General features: G+C 38.8%; 1 protein-coding gene across 1 annotated transcript in view; it reads left to right on the top strand.

Annotated features, from left to right (window-relative positions):
- Positions 1 to 14,241, top strand: part of LOC135075147 (dorsal-ventral patterning protein Sog) — a 110,966-nt gene that overhangs the window by 89,254 nt on the left and 7,471 nt on the right. Inside the window, exons 4-10 of the mRNA XM_063969499.1 lie at positions 10,509 to 10,580; positions 10,739 to 11,001; positions 11,315 to 11,448; positions 12,013 to 12,286; positions 12,479 to 12,760; positions 13,184 to 13,358; positions 13,780 to 13,946. Coding sequence (XP_063825569.1) covers positions 10,509 to 10,580; positions 10,739 to 11,001; positions 11,315 to 11,448; positions 12,013 to 12,286; positions 12,479 to 12,760; positions 13,184 to 13,358; positions 13,780 to 13,946 — 1,367 coding nt within the window. The remainder of the gene's footprint in view (positions 1 to 10,508; positions 10,581 to 10,738; positions 11,002 to 11,314; positions 11,449 to 12,012; positions 12,287 to 12,478; positions 12,761 to 13,183; positions 13,359 to 13,779; positions 13,947 to 14,241) is intronic.

Here is a 14,241-nt window from a genome sequence, read left to right as displayed (position 1 = left end):
TTACAGATAACAATATTGTTTGGCTAAAACATTTTTTATTTGAGAAATCTGTTTTTAAATCTACTTTTAAGGGTTATATTTTCGGAGCAGGTAGGTATTTTATTATGTTTTATTATGTTTTGTATGTATTTTTCTTTTCTCACACACAGAGGCTCAAATTCGTGCTTAATTAGGCACATCGGACTAAATTTAATTACTTGTTTACTTAGTTTTGGGAATGGCCCATGAAGGTAAACTGTAGTGTCATGTAGTTATAAAAATATTCTTATGAGCTGTTGACTACTTACATATTTAAATGTTGTACTGTGACTAGTGTCATAACACGACCTTTGGTTACTCTTCTTTTGGCTATCGTTTCTGGTGAATATCTCTTAGGCACGTGAGTAATGTTTATTGGGCCAAACACGAGTTTTATGGGCATTGTAAATTCCATCTACTGACATATAAAGGTTAGGACCAAAAACATTGTTTAGTCAAGTAGATTGTTTAATTGACAGCAATTATGAAATAAAATGCCTGGATCACGTTTAATTTAATTTATTTCGTTAGATTGCGTGCGCTGAATTGAATGATTAATGAATTAAATGTTGCGCAATGTGCTAATTAATATTAATCGGAACTATAAATTACCTAACAAATTCCTGCACCTTATCAATTTTATTTTATTTTAGTAACTATTTACCATGAAGCTTTACTGAAATAAAAAAACAAAACTACTTTTTTCCGCGAATACTGGCCGCATAGAAACTTTTTTCTATTCGCGTTTGTCTTTTATTTTTCTCAACATTTTCATGACTCCGAGCGCTAAATAAAAACAAATGAAATGGCGCAATTTTATTACTGAACGAAGTGGAAGTTCATACTCGTAGTTATCGAACACGTAAGTAAAATATTTATTGTAATTTAAATTTTTAATTGAACCGTTAGCGCAGGTTATCAATTTGGTGGGTTCGTGACCATACACTGCTAATTAGGGCTGAATATGGCCGACATTATAATTTGTGCCGAACACTAAAATTCCCACTAATGAAGACGGATGCCTGACATCACGGGTGGCCATTGCCTCTTTTTAGTCTGCGGTCGCATCTGACAGGTTAGCCATTAAACACCTTTAGTCAATTAAACCACAATTTTGCTAACTGCATTATCAATTTAAATTCCTCTAAATCGTTTCTTCAATTCGATAATTAATAAATGCACAAATGTCATTAAGATAAAAAACAACGTGTAAAAACATCGAATTAATTCGTAGAAACATTATCGACGAATTCATTGGAATAAGAATTTATAACTAGATTGCTGGTCTAAAAAAGGGGTTTTGATGCGTCACTTTAGGTATTCCGTATCTCAACTACCTACTAAGGCTGAGTTGCACCATTTTACTTTAACTTTAACAAACGTCAAAAATCTGTCAAACTCCATACAAAAAGCACCGATTGTTATAGTTACTGTTAAAGTGAAAGATGGTGCAACTCAGCCTAAGTAAGTTATGCTTCTACTATGTCTGTCAGCGGGTTGTCCTAGGAACTGAGGTAGACATGTTCAAAATACACATTGTATTTTCATTGCCGTTAAAGTAACAAATAATAAACATTTAATGTTAAACCAAATTAAAAGAAGCTTACTCCTTATTAGTTTAGGACTAGTTAGCGATATTTAAAATGTCTAAGGAAGATTATTAATTTAAGTATGTAATGTTAATTGTCAATGCTATGATAAATTGTCTTTTTGAACTGCTAATTTATTTGTTGATTACTTTAATTTAATTACGCGTTCCCTCGTTAAATATGCAGTATGTCAGTCGGGTAACCGCTCGTGATCATTGTGTAAATCAAGATCTACATGCCTTTAAATTCTTGCCATACTTTTGCTCGTAAAACTAGTCGTTTGAATCGTAATTGATGGAGACTGAGACAACTGTCGACGAATAAACCCTGGCAAATTAATGTTGCTACACCTATTAAATTGATCTCTACAACAAATAAACCGTGTGAATTAATGTTGCTATATTAAATTGGTCTCAAAACAGATACAGTTTCAACTATCACTCAGATTTTTCCATATTATCGTCAAGGAAAATGTTGTGAACCATATCAAGTAGGTACTATTTACCTCTCATTTCTGTGAAATATTCAGAAATTCCAAGCACATTATTCACGAGAGCCGTAGCGGCGCAACGAGCATGCCGAATCCGACATACATTTGACCTATTTGCGCGAATTTCACAGCGGGTAAACAGCCGGTGTTATTGTGTGGGTAATTAGTAATTCACTGTATAGTTGTACGCTTGTTTATTCAGAGCGGGGCGCGTGGAGGCCTCGCAATTCGATGAATCTCGTGATATGTCGGGTAGACAGACTGAGGCACGTAGTCTGACCGCGTAGACTCTTTCAAGATTCTGATTCGGGTGCTCGAGAAATTAAAAGGAGGCTACGTACTTACATTAAGTATGTATGAATAGGCTCTCAAAACTAAAATTGAAAAAAAAAAACTTAACTTACTGAAAGTAATAGACTTTACAAATTTTGATGTAGGTACCTATAAAAAACTTTAAAAATGACGCAAGTGTTTATTTCAATCGAATTGCTCTGAAACTGAAAACAGTTGATAATAATGTTAACTAATAGGCACTATTAATTAGATAAGCTTAATTTAACAATGCAAACTTTATGTTCACTCTACCTATCAGACTTTTAAATTACTTTTTACCTCCGAATTTGAGCATCACCATTAGGTATCTAGTCATTCGCTCGTTCGCCAATCGGCAACGTTCGTCCACTTTGAATTAAATTCCATCAACGAGGCCAGTCGGCACTCATCATAATGTGCGCACGAGAATATAGATTTATGCCTCAACGAAACGTAAAAGAAAATTTCACAATACATATTTCAATTATAATTTGGGTTAGTAGTTATCGCGTCTCTCGAAAGTGGTTCATATTTGTTAAAGTTCACATCATTGGGCGTCTTGTAGATCAATTGATTCGCACTACGTTGGTGATCTTTCAGCTTTTTGTTCAGCGTTTGCTGATAGTCATCTTTTGCTTAAAAGGAGGCCTGTGCGTCATGCGTTTTATAAAATGGAGGATACGTGTTCATTAACTGAAATATACCGCAACAACGCAACGCAAGGAAATTACCACCAAAACTTTTAAGCGTGATTATGGATACCAATTACATATTGACTTAGAAATAAATTTAAAGACATAACCGTAAATAAAGGCGCATGCCGGCTCTCAGGTTACCCGACCCATCACGATGTTTGCTCGGCTAAAAGAGCAAATACAATTTCATGCCTGCGCGGTTAGCCACTCCCAACGTGACGGAGAAAACCTAAGAGGTGTCTGTTTGGAATATTTGTTTACACCTTATTATCTCATGCCGTCCGCTAATGAGCGATTAACACGTGCAGGAAGTTATTGATGCGCAATAAGAAACGACCATTTTTAAAACCGTGAAGCCCTCTTTGTTTCAACTGATAACTTCTGGAGAAACGGATACAATTATCCCCTCCTTGATGATACCAAAACATATTACGCGGTAATTTTGTCGGTAGAAAGCTACTTATTGAGATGAGATAAAGTCGAGTACAGGTAAACACAAATGTGTACTAGATAATTGGTCGTAATTTGTTGGAATTATACGCGTTTATGTGCATGGGTGGTTAGTTAAAAGAGAAATGCGAGGTATAAGGCGGCCGCGGGCGACGGGTGGCGGGCTGTAGGCGTAAATGCAAATCGCGGCGTTTCACCGCAGCCGCCGCGCAGGACAATGCGGCGGGTGTTGCGCGCGTGTAAACAGCGCGGACGTGGTTTGTTGTTCTACTTTTTTGGATAAACGGTTGTCCATAAACGGCGGTGCATAGGCCGCCGCAGAAATACCGCGGGCGGTACAATGCCTCGTTCTCCACGACCATACATGGACTCCACGGGCGTAAACACACCGATTCTCACTTGTACAATTACCTATATCCATTTCGGTGGCTTGAAAATCTCAATTTTTGGCATTATACGTGGACGGAGCGTGGGAGAGAACAAATTTTTATTTCTCCATTTCTATATCGAGCCATTTACGTCATACGGCAATAACTTTCGCAATCGAGTACATAATGCGTATGTACGGTCGTGATGAAACATTCACATCGGGATGCATCGAATTGAAATTATATTTTATGGAAATGGACGTTGAATCGAAGCCAACGCTCGTTGCATTCTCGGAGGGCGACAGTTATGCGGGCGTGTGTGCGGGCACGATCGGCGCAGCGGTTCGGCGTGCCTATCGACAACAATAAGACCGCGCCTTGTGCCATAAACATTCTTTGCCACAATCATTACGAATATAACCTATAAATTAGCGCAGAGCCGACTAAGAACAAGCTGAGCGCTGTCGCGGGAATTCGCAATGAGGGCCGGCCCGAAGCGCGGCGCCGCGCCCGTTCGACGCATCTTTGTCGTTAACCTTTCCAAATGTTTTTGTTACTTAAAAAAAACTTAAAGTTCTCCATAGAGATTGTGGAAACTGAGATTTGTGTCAATGAAATTGGGTATATTTTACAACGATCTGCCAGCGACTGTACTTTACTCGTGTACGTCTACTTACGTCAAAAGTGTGACTCACGTGAGGTGATTTTAATGCAATATTTTTCACGGAATGATTTATAATGTTTCATTCAAGCAATTATACGACTACTTACAAGTTTTGTATAATGCCGATAAGAAAATGACACGTAGTAAAACAATAGGTAGATATCGGTTATCTACGAGTTTGTGTGACCAGCATGTAGGTTAATAGTTAATTGGGTCGGGCTCTTGACGCAAAGATTGTAATATTGATTGCTCAAAGATAACACTTCTACTATGCTAAAAGTAAAGACTTGGCATAGATTTCCTTTAATTGATGTTATTTTAGCAATACCTACGCTCCGATGTAGAGTCACGTGTTATAGGTATGTTATGGTGGCGCCTAGCTCTATCTGTTTTGCCCACTTACAGACGCAAGTGGGCAAAACGGATACAGAAAAATAAACAAGTTTTTAATCGATTTTAATAACTTACTATGCAGCTTATTAACAAAAAAATAAATAAGAAAGGTTTATTTTTCCTGAATCGATCGGAGTGATTGATTTAATTATTTTTCTTTGAGCTTTTATGTGAATAGTTTTTTTTAGTAATTTAACAAAATACATTTACCTATTTGTTTTAAAATATTGTAAAAGGTTCTCCGCTTCTTTTTCTCTATTTTTTATAGCAACAAAAAAGAAAAGCTCTGTTGTTTATTTCAGTGTGGAAAGTTAATAAAAAAAAATCTCGACCCCTAAAGTCGATTCTGCTATCAATCGATTTCAGATCGCAATCGCATTCGATTCGATGTTCTTTCAGTGCGTACACACATAAACCCACACTATTCTAGCTCGTATATTAGCATCTGTTGATGACTAAGAGCGCCATTCGTCTTCTAGCCGCGAATATAACAGCATGATCGATGAACAAAGCTTGTTCGTTTCGTTTTATTAGAGAAAAGTAATCTGGCATGGTTACAAGTTCACAACTGGTGACAGGTAACGTTCCTGTGATCTAACTGTGACAATGGACACAGAGGCTGTAGATCTAAATGCGTAATTTTATATAATCATCGGAATTGTAATATTAAAGAGCTCTACTAGGAATGTAAAACGAAAAAATGCGTTAAGAAGTATTTATGACAAACTTATTTTCAAATAATTTGTAATCTTTGATTTGATGCATTTTTCCTAAAAGTGCACAAAACTGTCTATTACTTACTTTGTCAAACTAAACTTATTATAAGAATGAATAAGAAGTATAGCTTGGAGAAGTCACGTAATAAGGGAATTTGATAGAGTTATCACGTATTTAAAATTGTAAATAAAGGAAGCCGCAAGTATCAGCTTTTTTATATCCATCTTAATTAATAATCATAATAATTCTTAATTTGTATCTGAAATCCTCCCATTGTACGAAGTAGACATTCTGCACTTCATTTATTTTTTGCCAGTGCAGACGCGCTTCCGTCACGTCTGTCACAAGTTTAGAAAACCGCCTACAGATTGGAACACACATTTTTCAGCGCGCGAGGTCAAGGCGTTGCATTACTTCATTGTAGTCGCGTAGTAAATAAAGCGTAGAAACACATTTTTGTTTAACAAACGTATTTTTTCGAGTGGATTACAACTTGATAGATGTGGTAAAGCATTCTCAGCTGAGTGCTTTTTAACGTCTTGCCATGATTAGGCTAGCGCACTTTATCGTTGTTATAGTTTACAATGTTGTTTCCAAATGGTTTCGTAAGCTTTACTACTCATTTAGCTCTACATTATGGAGATCGATGGATACTTTGCTAAAGATTGAGATATCTATTAAGATTGAGATGTAGAAGTACTGGTTTTTACGATATGCTCTCGACATAGAACGGCCTTGCTTTCTATTCATAATCTGGCTAACAAATATTTTCGAACTGAAGGGTCATAAAATTATCAGTGTAATAAAATAAGAAACATATAAATGAATATCGGAACATTATGTATGCAAGTGTTCATATCATTTATCTAATCCTCTGAAACGTCTCATAAATATGCGAGCGCTTGCATAGGAAGTACTAAAATACCGAGTTGTCTTTAGGACTCGTATATTCTGCGTCGATTGATTGCGCAATGAAGCTCATGCACTTCTAATATTGGAACGATTTGGTCATAATGTACGAGGCGTTTCTATGAGGAATTATGTCTGGGTATTGTGACAATGAATAATTCTTTATTGAATAAATTCTCTCTTTAGGACATTTGGACTGCTATTAGTGCCTTAGGATTAATGTCTTGGAAATATACTCTTCTGATTTTCAAGAAATTGTCATTCTTTACAATATTGTTGTATATTTCTTCTCCTTACTCAGTTCGAGGAATCACGTAATAAATTCCTATACCTACATGATACTTAGAAATCAAATGTCACTGAGTATTGAAGCATAAGTTCAATAAATACTGTCTTTGTTGCATGAGCAGACACGTTCAAAGGCCGATCCTTTGAGAATTCGTTGCACAAGACATTGCAAACTTTTACATACATACTAAATACAGGGTGACAGGGATACTTGGCCTATTCGTCGAAAGGGTTATACTAGAGGTCAGTAACAAATTGATTCCAGTGAACCAGGGGTCAAAACGGCATGGTTATCGAGTTGTGACGGTTCTTAGATTTTTTTACTACCCTACACCTACCTACCCTACCTACCCTACCTACCCTACTACACCCTAAACATTGAATTGAAACTTTTCTGAAAGCTTGACAAATTGTGATAATTTTCAAAAAAGCACTTGGCCAAAACTTACATAATCTTAGAGGTAAAGGTCCTAACTCCTAAGTAAAAATAATTTATTATTTTCTGTATTTTTTTTTAATTTTCACTGATCATAATTATTGCTAATGATCTCTTAACCCTTTTCAACGTCCCTGTCACCCTGTATAAGCCCATTCTCGTATTCAGCGATTGTCTATGACACTATGATCTGGGACCGTTAACTGTCGCGCCGCGCACTAAACTCGCTATGCTAACAACTGTTCTAAACTTGGCGGTGCTCGGTTCCATTACACTAATAGCGTTAACAGGAATATTATACATGATAAAATAATATAACGGATATTAGTCATAATTATCACATGGATATTCGGATCAATAAGTCATCTAAGAGGTGGCCATATTAACTTTCTTCTTCTTATCGTGTCGACAACAAACCTACACAGTGTCAGCCCAAAACTCCGCTACAAGAGTGGCGTATATTAACTTTAATCAGGATAATGTGCTCTTATGGTTTACAAAATATTGTTCACCTTCTGTTTGCTTGATAGCTTGAAATCGGGCTCTCTATCTCAACCACAACGGCGGCGTTGTTGATTCTTCCATAAATAAAATGAATTTATAAACATAGAGACAAGAATTCTTTATCCTATCCTATAATCTTCATTTTAATACTTAAAACAGTCTAGCAATTATTGAAATTAACTTTCTGAAAAATAGAAGGTACTACTGAATACAAAAGCAGCCTCATAGGTTGTCAACTACCATAAGTGGTGGTTGAATTAAGATTGGTATTATCAGACATGTAAAGTTGTCTTTCAAGGCCTGTTTACAAATGCAAATTTGTATTTGAATTTAATCAAGGCCCCGTACTGTTCCGTATTGAACCTACACAGGACACAGTCGCAGTTAAATTTCATAGCAGCCCGTTCATGGCAACTGTCGGTTCGTCTGAGCGGCGCCTGAGTTACATCACTAGGTAGGAAAACGCGTCTACAGGCGAAAAGGCGTCGCGAGGCGACTAGGAATGAGTGAGTGAGCCGACCGCAGTCTTATCACGTCTTCGCTCTCGAGGCTTTCAGAGTTTGCTAAATGACATTAATGAGTGGCACCGGCCGATGGGGCGCCGTTGACGGATTGCGTGAGCGCTGCGTGTGCGCGTTTTGTAAATACGGATAAGGCAATCTTATGTTCTTGAGAAATCTTCGAGATTCTATCGTTAATTCCGAGATGTTTTCAAGATATTTAATTGCTATGTTTTAGACTGATACCTATTTATGGTGGCATCGGACCTCATCGGTGCTGTAGAGTTGTAGAGCCTGACGAGAATTTATTGCATGCGGTTGCAGATGATAAAATAATTAAATATCTAGATAATCTGAATTCTGATAAGTCTAGATCTACAGCACTACGGACACAGACACACGTACAAAGTTGCGCGAGCGCGTGTCGATCACCGAGCTCAAGTCAAAGGTGCCTCGGCGCCGCTAGCACCGCCTTCGCTCTATTTAGGGTGGGCATTCCACTGGCCTGAGCAATGCTATTGAAAAATAAATTCAAAGTGATCTATAGAACCCATTCCTTTTCTACACTGACGAATAGCATTCGAAAATAACTCGCCAAACATATTTATAAATTTTGAAATGTATACGATGATCGCACAAAATATTGCGTCGGAGAAAATAGCAAACATAAAACGCACGATTAATTCTAAAATAGGGCTCTGACAATGTTCCAGAGATTTGTTGGGAATGGCATACAATAAAGATGCCTACTTAGCCGAAGTCGTGTTTTCTCTGCCCGCACTGCCCCTCTCATACCAATTCGTTTGCTCATCCTACTCTTTGTTGTTATTTCAAGTTTCCTAGATCAAATCATCGCCACATTGGCGCCATTTGCCAATAAATTAGGTCTGTCTCGCTTATTAAATGAATTTACAGAGTGAAATATGAATGTTGGCGCCGGACTGTAGCAGATCACAATCTGCCTTCGGATATATCTAACCTGTAAACAGGCGCTCATCACGCTGTTTACTAGAATTACCGCGAGCTTGTTTATCAACTCATTCCTATGCCTACGAATAATCAGATAACATAAATTTATAGGGTGTGCTAACTAGGTATACCTAGCCGTATTATTTATGGCATTCAGTGTTTACCTACTTAGGGCTATTTTATGTAGACATTTGAATAAGAATGCCATTAGGTAGTAATTAACTCGACCATGTAACAATTAGTTTAAATAACTTACATGCAAATTCCATAAAAGAACTCCGTGTTTATGTCGCTGTTATTCAATTGCGGAAATTTAATAAAATTGATACCGGGATTCATTAGGGTTTACGAGCGTTTAACGATGTGTCTACAAATCGGGTACAATCAAAGTGTCGCGCGAAATGTCAGTGCTCCCTCTATTTCTGTACGGAGCAGACCAAACAAGAAAGCTATGCAAAGCGCAAATTCTGCCGTCGCCGTCTAGACGCCGCCGGTCCTGTTACGATTGAATAACATTTGATCCAATCAAGCCGAATAGAAGGGTCGGGGAGGTCTTGCGAACCGATCGGCCGGTGTGGTCAACTCCGATCTTGGATATCCCTTATCGTCTAATTCTCGTCCTTATGCCCCAACAATAAGAACACGCGAAAGCTCGCCTCGTAAGCGCACTAGGAATCCAGAAGCAACGAACGTCATTCGCAATTAATTGATTGAACGACATGTTTTTACGAGCTACTCATGTTCAATGGAGAAAGTGCGAAATCGCATTTCAGATAAAGTCGTAATGCATTTATGGAACTTGGTTTTCTAATCATTCGACATCTTTATTCAAGCAACAAAGCACTAGTTCTATTAATCATGCTTGTCAAGTGTGCAGACAATTAGTTATATTATTTGTTGAAGACAAACAACTTAATTCTTGACTCAACATAAATCACGTAATAATGCAAGTTCTTGAGTTGAGGTTTATTTAAATGGTTATATTATGATAATTTCATCACCAGACAATGTAGCATTAAATGAAAGGTGACATTAATTTGACTTAATTACGGTAAATAAACCTAAATTCAAAATAACCACGAAATATCTTTGTAACTACATTCTCGCTGTTTGGCTCCAACACTACCACAATAAATCACGAAGTAACTACAAAGTTGCCTTGCGTGTTGATATCATAAAATAATAAATTAATTTGTATTGTTTCAGCACCCGATATCATTCAAGAGGACAGTCCAACGGTGGTGATAGCTACGGACGATGATGAACTTAGCATGAAACGTAAGTACCAATAACACACTTTGTATGTAACTACTCGTACTAGATTCAAGTACATGACTAATGAGATAGAGTTGTGTCTAATTTTTAATGAATTAACTCAACTAGTCTTATTCCTTCTTTTGCTTCAAACTGATAGCTCTCCCATTTATGGTTTCCAGATTTCGGGGCACTGCTCACTGGTAGATCCCCCCTCTGCATACGACGGGATGACATGACAGGAGTTCCTGTGGCAGCTGGCGTAGCCACTGCCAGGTTCACTTTCAAGCGGCGACACCTCTACTGGTCCGTGCTCCTGGGCCCAACGATGGCTGTGCCACCTCGGGCACTGCTGTTCTTGGATCGAGGAGGACGATTGCTTCTTGAGCACCCGCTGAAGAAAGCCCCGGGAATTCATGCTACGTATGAAGATAAAACTGATAAAGTGAGTTCTTCTAGAGTTTAACGATCGTCGAATAGTGGGTTCACTTTAGTCTCGCTTCAAGGGAGTTCCACATGGTTATGTGGAATAATAACCATGCAGAGTTCACTGGTTAGTGAACTCTACATGGTTATTAGGCGAATATCCGTATATGAAATATTTCTTGAAAGTAAATTATTAATAAGGACAGATAGCTGAGTGACAAATGATGATGATATTTGTATTATTGAAATACATTATTCCTTTTAGAATCCTGTTCAATACTGACTTAGATTTGCACTAAAAGTCAATTCTATAACCCTTTGATTTATTCCAGCTATGCGGAGTTTGGCGTCGAGTACCTCGAGAATACAAACGATTATTGAGAGAAGGATCATTGTATGTGGCCTTAGTGTGGGGCGACGAACGGAACAACACTATGGACAGCGCTCTGAGCGGTCGAATCAATAGGTAGGTACGGCACGCTTGATAAACTTCATAGCAATTTTATAGCGGAACTATGTATCATGACGACGGTTTTATAGCAGCTATCCGTCTGTCTGCCTTACAAATGTGCGATGCGCTGATTTACCCTTGAACGATTCCAAGATATAGAAGTCGTATTGTTCAGCACAGATTGCAAATTAAATTAGCCGTGTGATTACTGACGGAAAGTCCCTCGACTTCCTTAGTAATCAATCTAGGAAAATACCGACAAGTCAGAACGTTATGAGTCATTCTTTTCTCACATTGCAACCGTTTAGACAATCCCTTTTATCCAAAAGTTATTTGAACCGTGATTGGATGCTTTTAAATTAAGTCTTAGCTATAGTAAAGTTGCCGCTCTATAATTGAATATTCATGCTGAGTGACGACACACGGTAAATTGCATTGAGTCCGTTGATTAATGTACAGGCTTCGTTGGAATTAAATTAAGGATCTAGGAATCTTTCTGTAGTATAAAGCGCTGGTTGTTTATTGCCTTAAAGTTTCCTCGATGATGGAATTTTATTGGAGTTTGTGCAATCATTTTAGGTATCCTGCATTGTCGTCGGAGATGTTTACGTCTTTGCTAGAGCCTGAGCATCCACCGGCTACGATTGGCAATGGTCCTTGCGACGACTACAGGACCTTGGGTCAAGACGAAGGATGGTGGGGAGGAACCGCGGTGGTGACGGGAGCGGCCGGTGCGGCGCCAAGCTTGCATCTGGCTTTGCTCTACAATGGAGTGTTCACCCCAGCCTCTAGAGATCAAGCTGTCAGGGTGCTGCTTACGCTACCTGACAAAAATCAAACGATTATTAATGATGTAAGTTATTTATAAAATTAAATTTACAAAATCGTACTTTAAAGTCTCGTTCGTTCGATCGTTCGTTTCAGCCAAATGACGTCCACTGCTTGACAAAGGCCTCCCCCAAGGTTTAAAGTCTAAAAAAGTTTTATTTGTATGTTTGCCTGCCGCACAGTTCTGAATTAATAACTATGATTGGTAAATTTTCAGGTGCAAAAAGTCCCGAAGCCCAGTTATGAGATGAACATCCTCGAAGTGTCAACCCCAGTGTCAGCTGCCGAGCTGAGGTCCTTGGCCCGAGGGCGTCTGCTCCTAACTGTGGAGTCTATCGGGAACCCGGACCGGAGGATCAGTGGCAGCGTGAGGCAGAGAGCCGCGTGTGAGGTGTTCCACGCATCGTTGGTAGCGGAGAGACCACCCGCGTCGCCGGCGCCTGAAGGACTGGCTTTGCTTTACATCGACAAAGAGGGCTCGCTTGTCTATGATATACAGGTACCTACCTATTGTTTTATTTATTTACTAGCCTCAGACCAAAGTTTTGTGCTGTCATTGGGTCCAAAGTCCAATGGCGTCTTCTCCTAACTGAAAATGATTTTATCCATCTCGTCCACTACACACATTTCAAAGTTTTTTGCCCGAATTTACACCTTTATCTCTATTTTAATTCTACCAATACTATTAGTAGAAGTACTTTACTTTTCAGTTTCAGCTCATTATCTTACCTTAATTAGTAAGTAATCATATTTTTCCTTTTAAAAATAACTTATTACTTTAAATAGTTACGATAAAGCTATTCAGTGGAAAAAAGTATTCCTTACACGATATGAAATGAGCTGCCAATTATAGTTCAGTGACCTCTCTGATAAGGTGGTATCAGTGTCGCGTTAATGAGTTGTTAATTACTATTAATTGCAGGTGGACAACATGGGGATAACTGATCCGAAGATAACGCTGGTGGAGGAACAGGGGAAGCGTCACTCTCAGGTTGAGATACTGGACACGCATATCGGAGTGTTGGCCAGACCCAGTGCGAGGATCTTCCCTCCTTTGTATGATGACCAGTTGGCAGTGCACATTGGTGCTGACCTTGGTAAGTGACACTTGAGAAGCAATAGAAAACAAAAATTATATTTTCTCAAAAGCTATTTTAGAAAAAGGTTGAGGCTAGGTTCTTGTGAAGGCAAACAATCATTATTTGGATTGGACTGCCTTTATGAATGTGTTTCTCAAGAAAATCATAGGCTAAGGATATAAACAACACTGACTTAGATTTCATCATTGGGATTTGTCATGTCAATATAATAATTTGGGACTTCATTATCAGTTCATTTATTCTCCACTTAGGGAGCACAAAGCTCCCTAATATAGGTACGAGAGTCTAAATAAAATATTTGTCCTATAATCACCACGTTCGCGTTCGCCAGATGACCTCCTCATCGGATGGTTATCCCTTTCAGTCTTCTAATATCTTTCTTTAGGACGTCATAAAGGTGTTTTCTCTTTTATTACAGGTCCTCCAGTCCTTCGAGGCAGATTAATGTCGCGGCCGTTACCAGACGCCGCGGGCTCTGGCCCGGCGCTGCTGCGACGAACTGACGCCCGCCAGCCGGTCACAGCTAACCCGGTCGCTGGCCTGGCCTGGTTGTCAGTGGACGCGTTATGTGGACTGCACTATGAGGTGAGATTTGAGAAGAGTAGCAGTTTATTATGACACGCCAAAAAAAAATTATACCTTGTGTTGAAGTCGGTTAAAAAAGTGGCAACAAGGGCTTAAGTGGTAGTGGAAGAGGCACATAGTTCGTAGAACTAATGGCTGTTGGGGCAGAGGCTCTCAATTGCAGACTAGGCGCCAGAAAACGCAGTGAAGTAGGCCCTTTACTCGGTGGACCGACGATCGGGATAAGTTTACGGATAGCACAGGACCGTCGTTGTGGAAATTCCTTGTTCATCCTTGAATCGCATTTCAGCACTAT

The sequence above is a fragment of the Ostrinia nubilalis genome, chromosome 10 (genome assembly GCF_963855985.1).
Source record: "Ostrinia nubilalis chromosome 10, ilOstNubi1.1, whole genome shotgun sequence".
In the NCBI taxonomy this organism is placed as follows: Eukaryota; Metazoa; Arthropoda; class Insecta; order Lepidoptera; family Crambidae; genus Ostrinia; species Ostrinia nubilalis.
The sequence above is the reverse complement of the archived record's forward strand: the minus strand, read 5'-3'. Positions and strand labels throughout refer to the sequence as shown.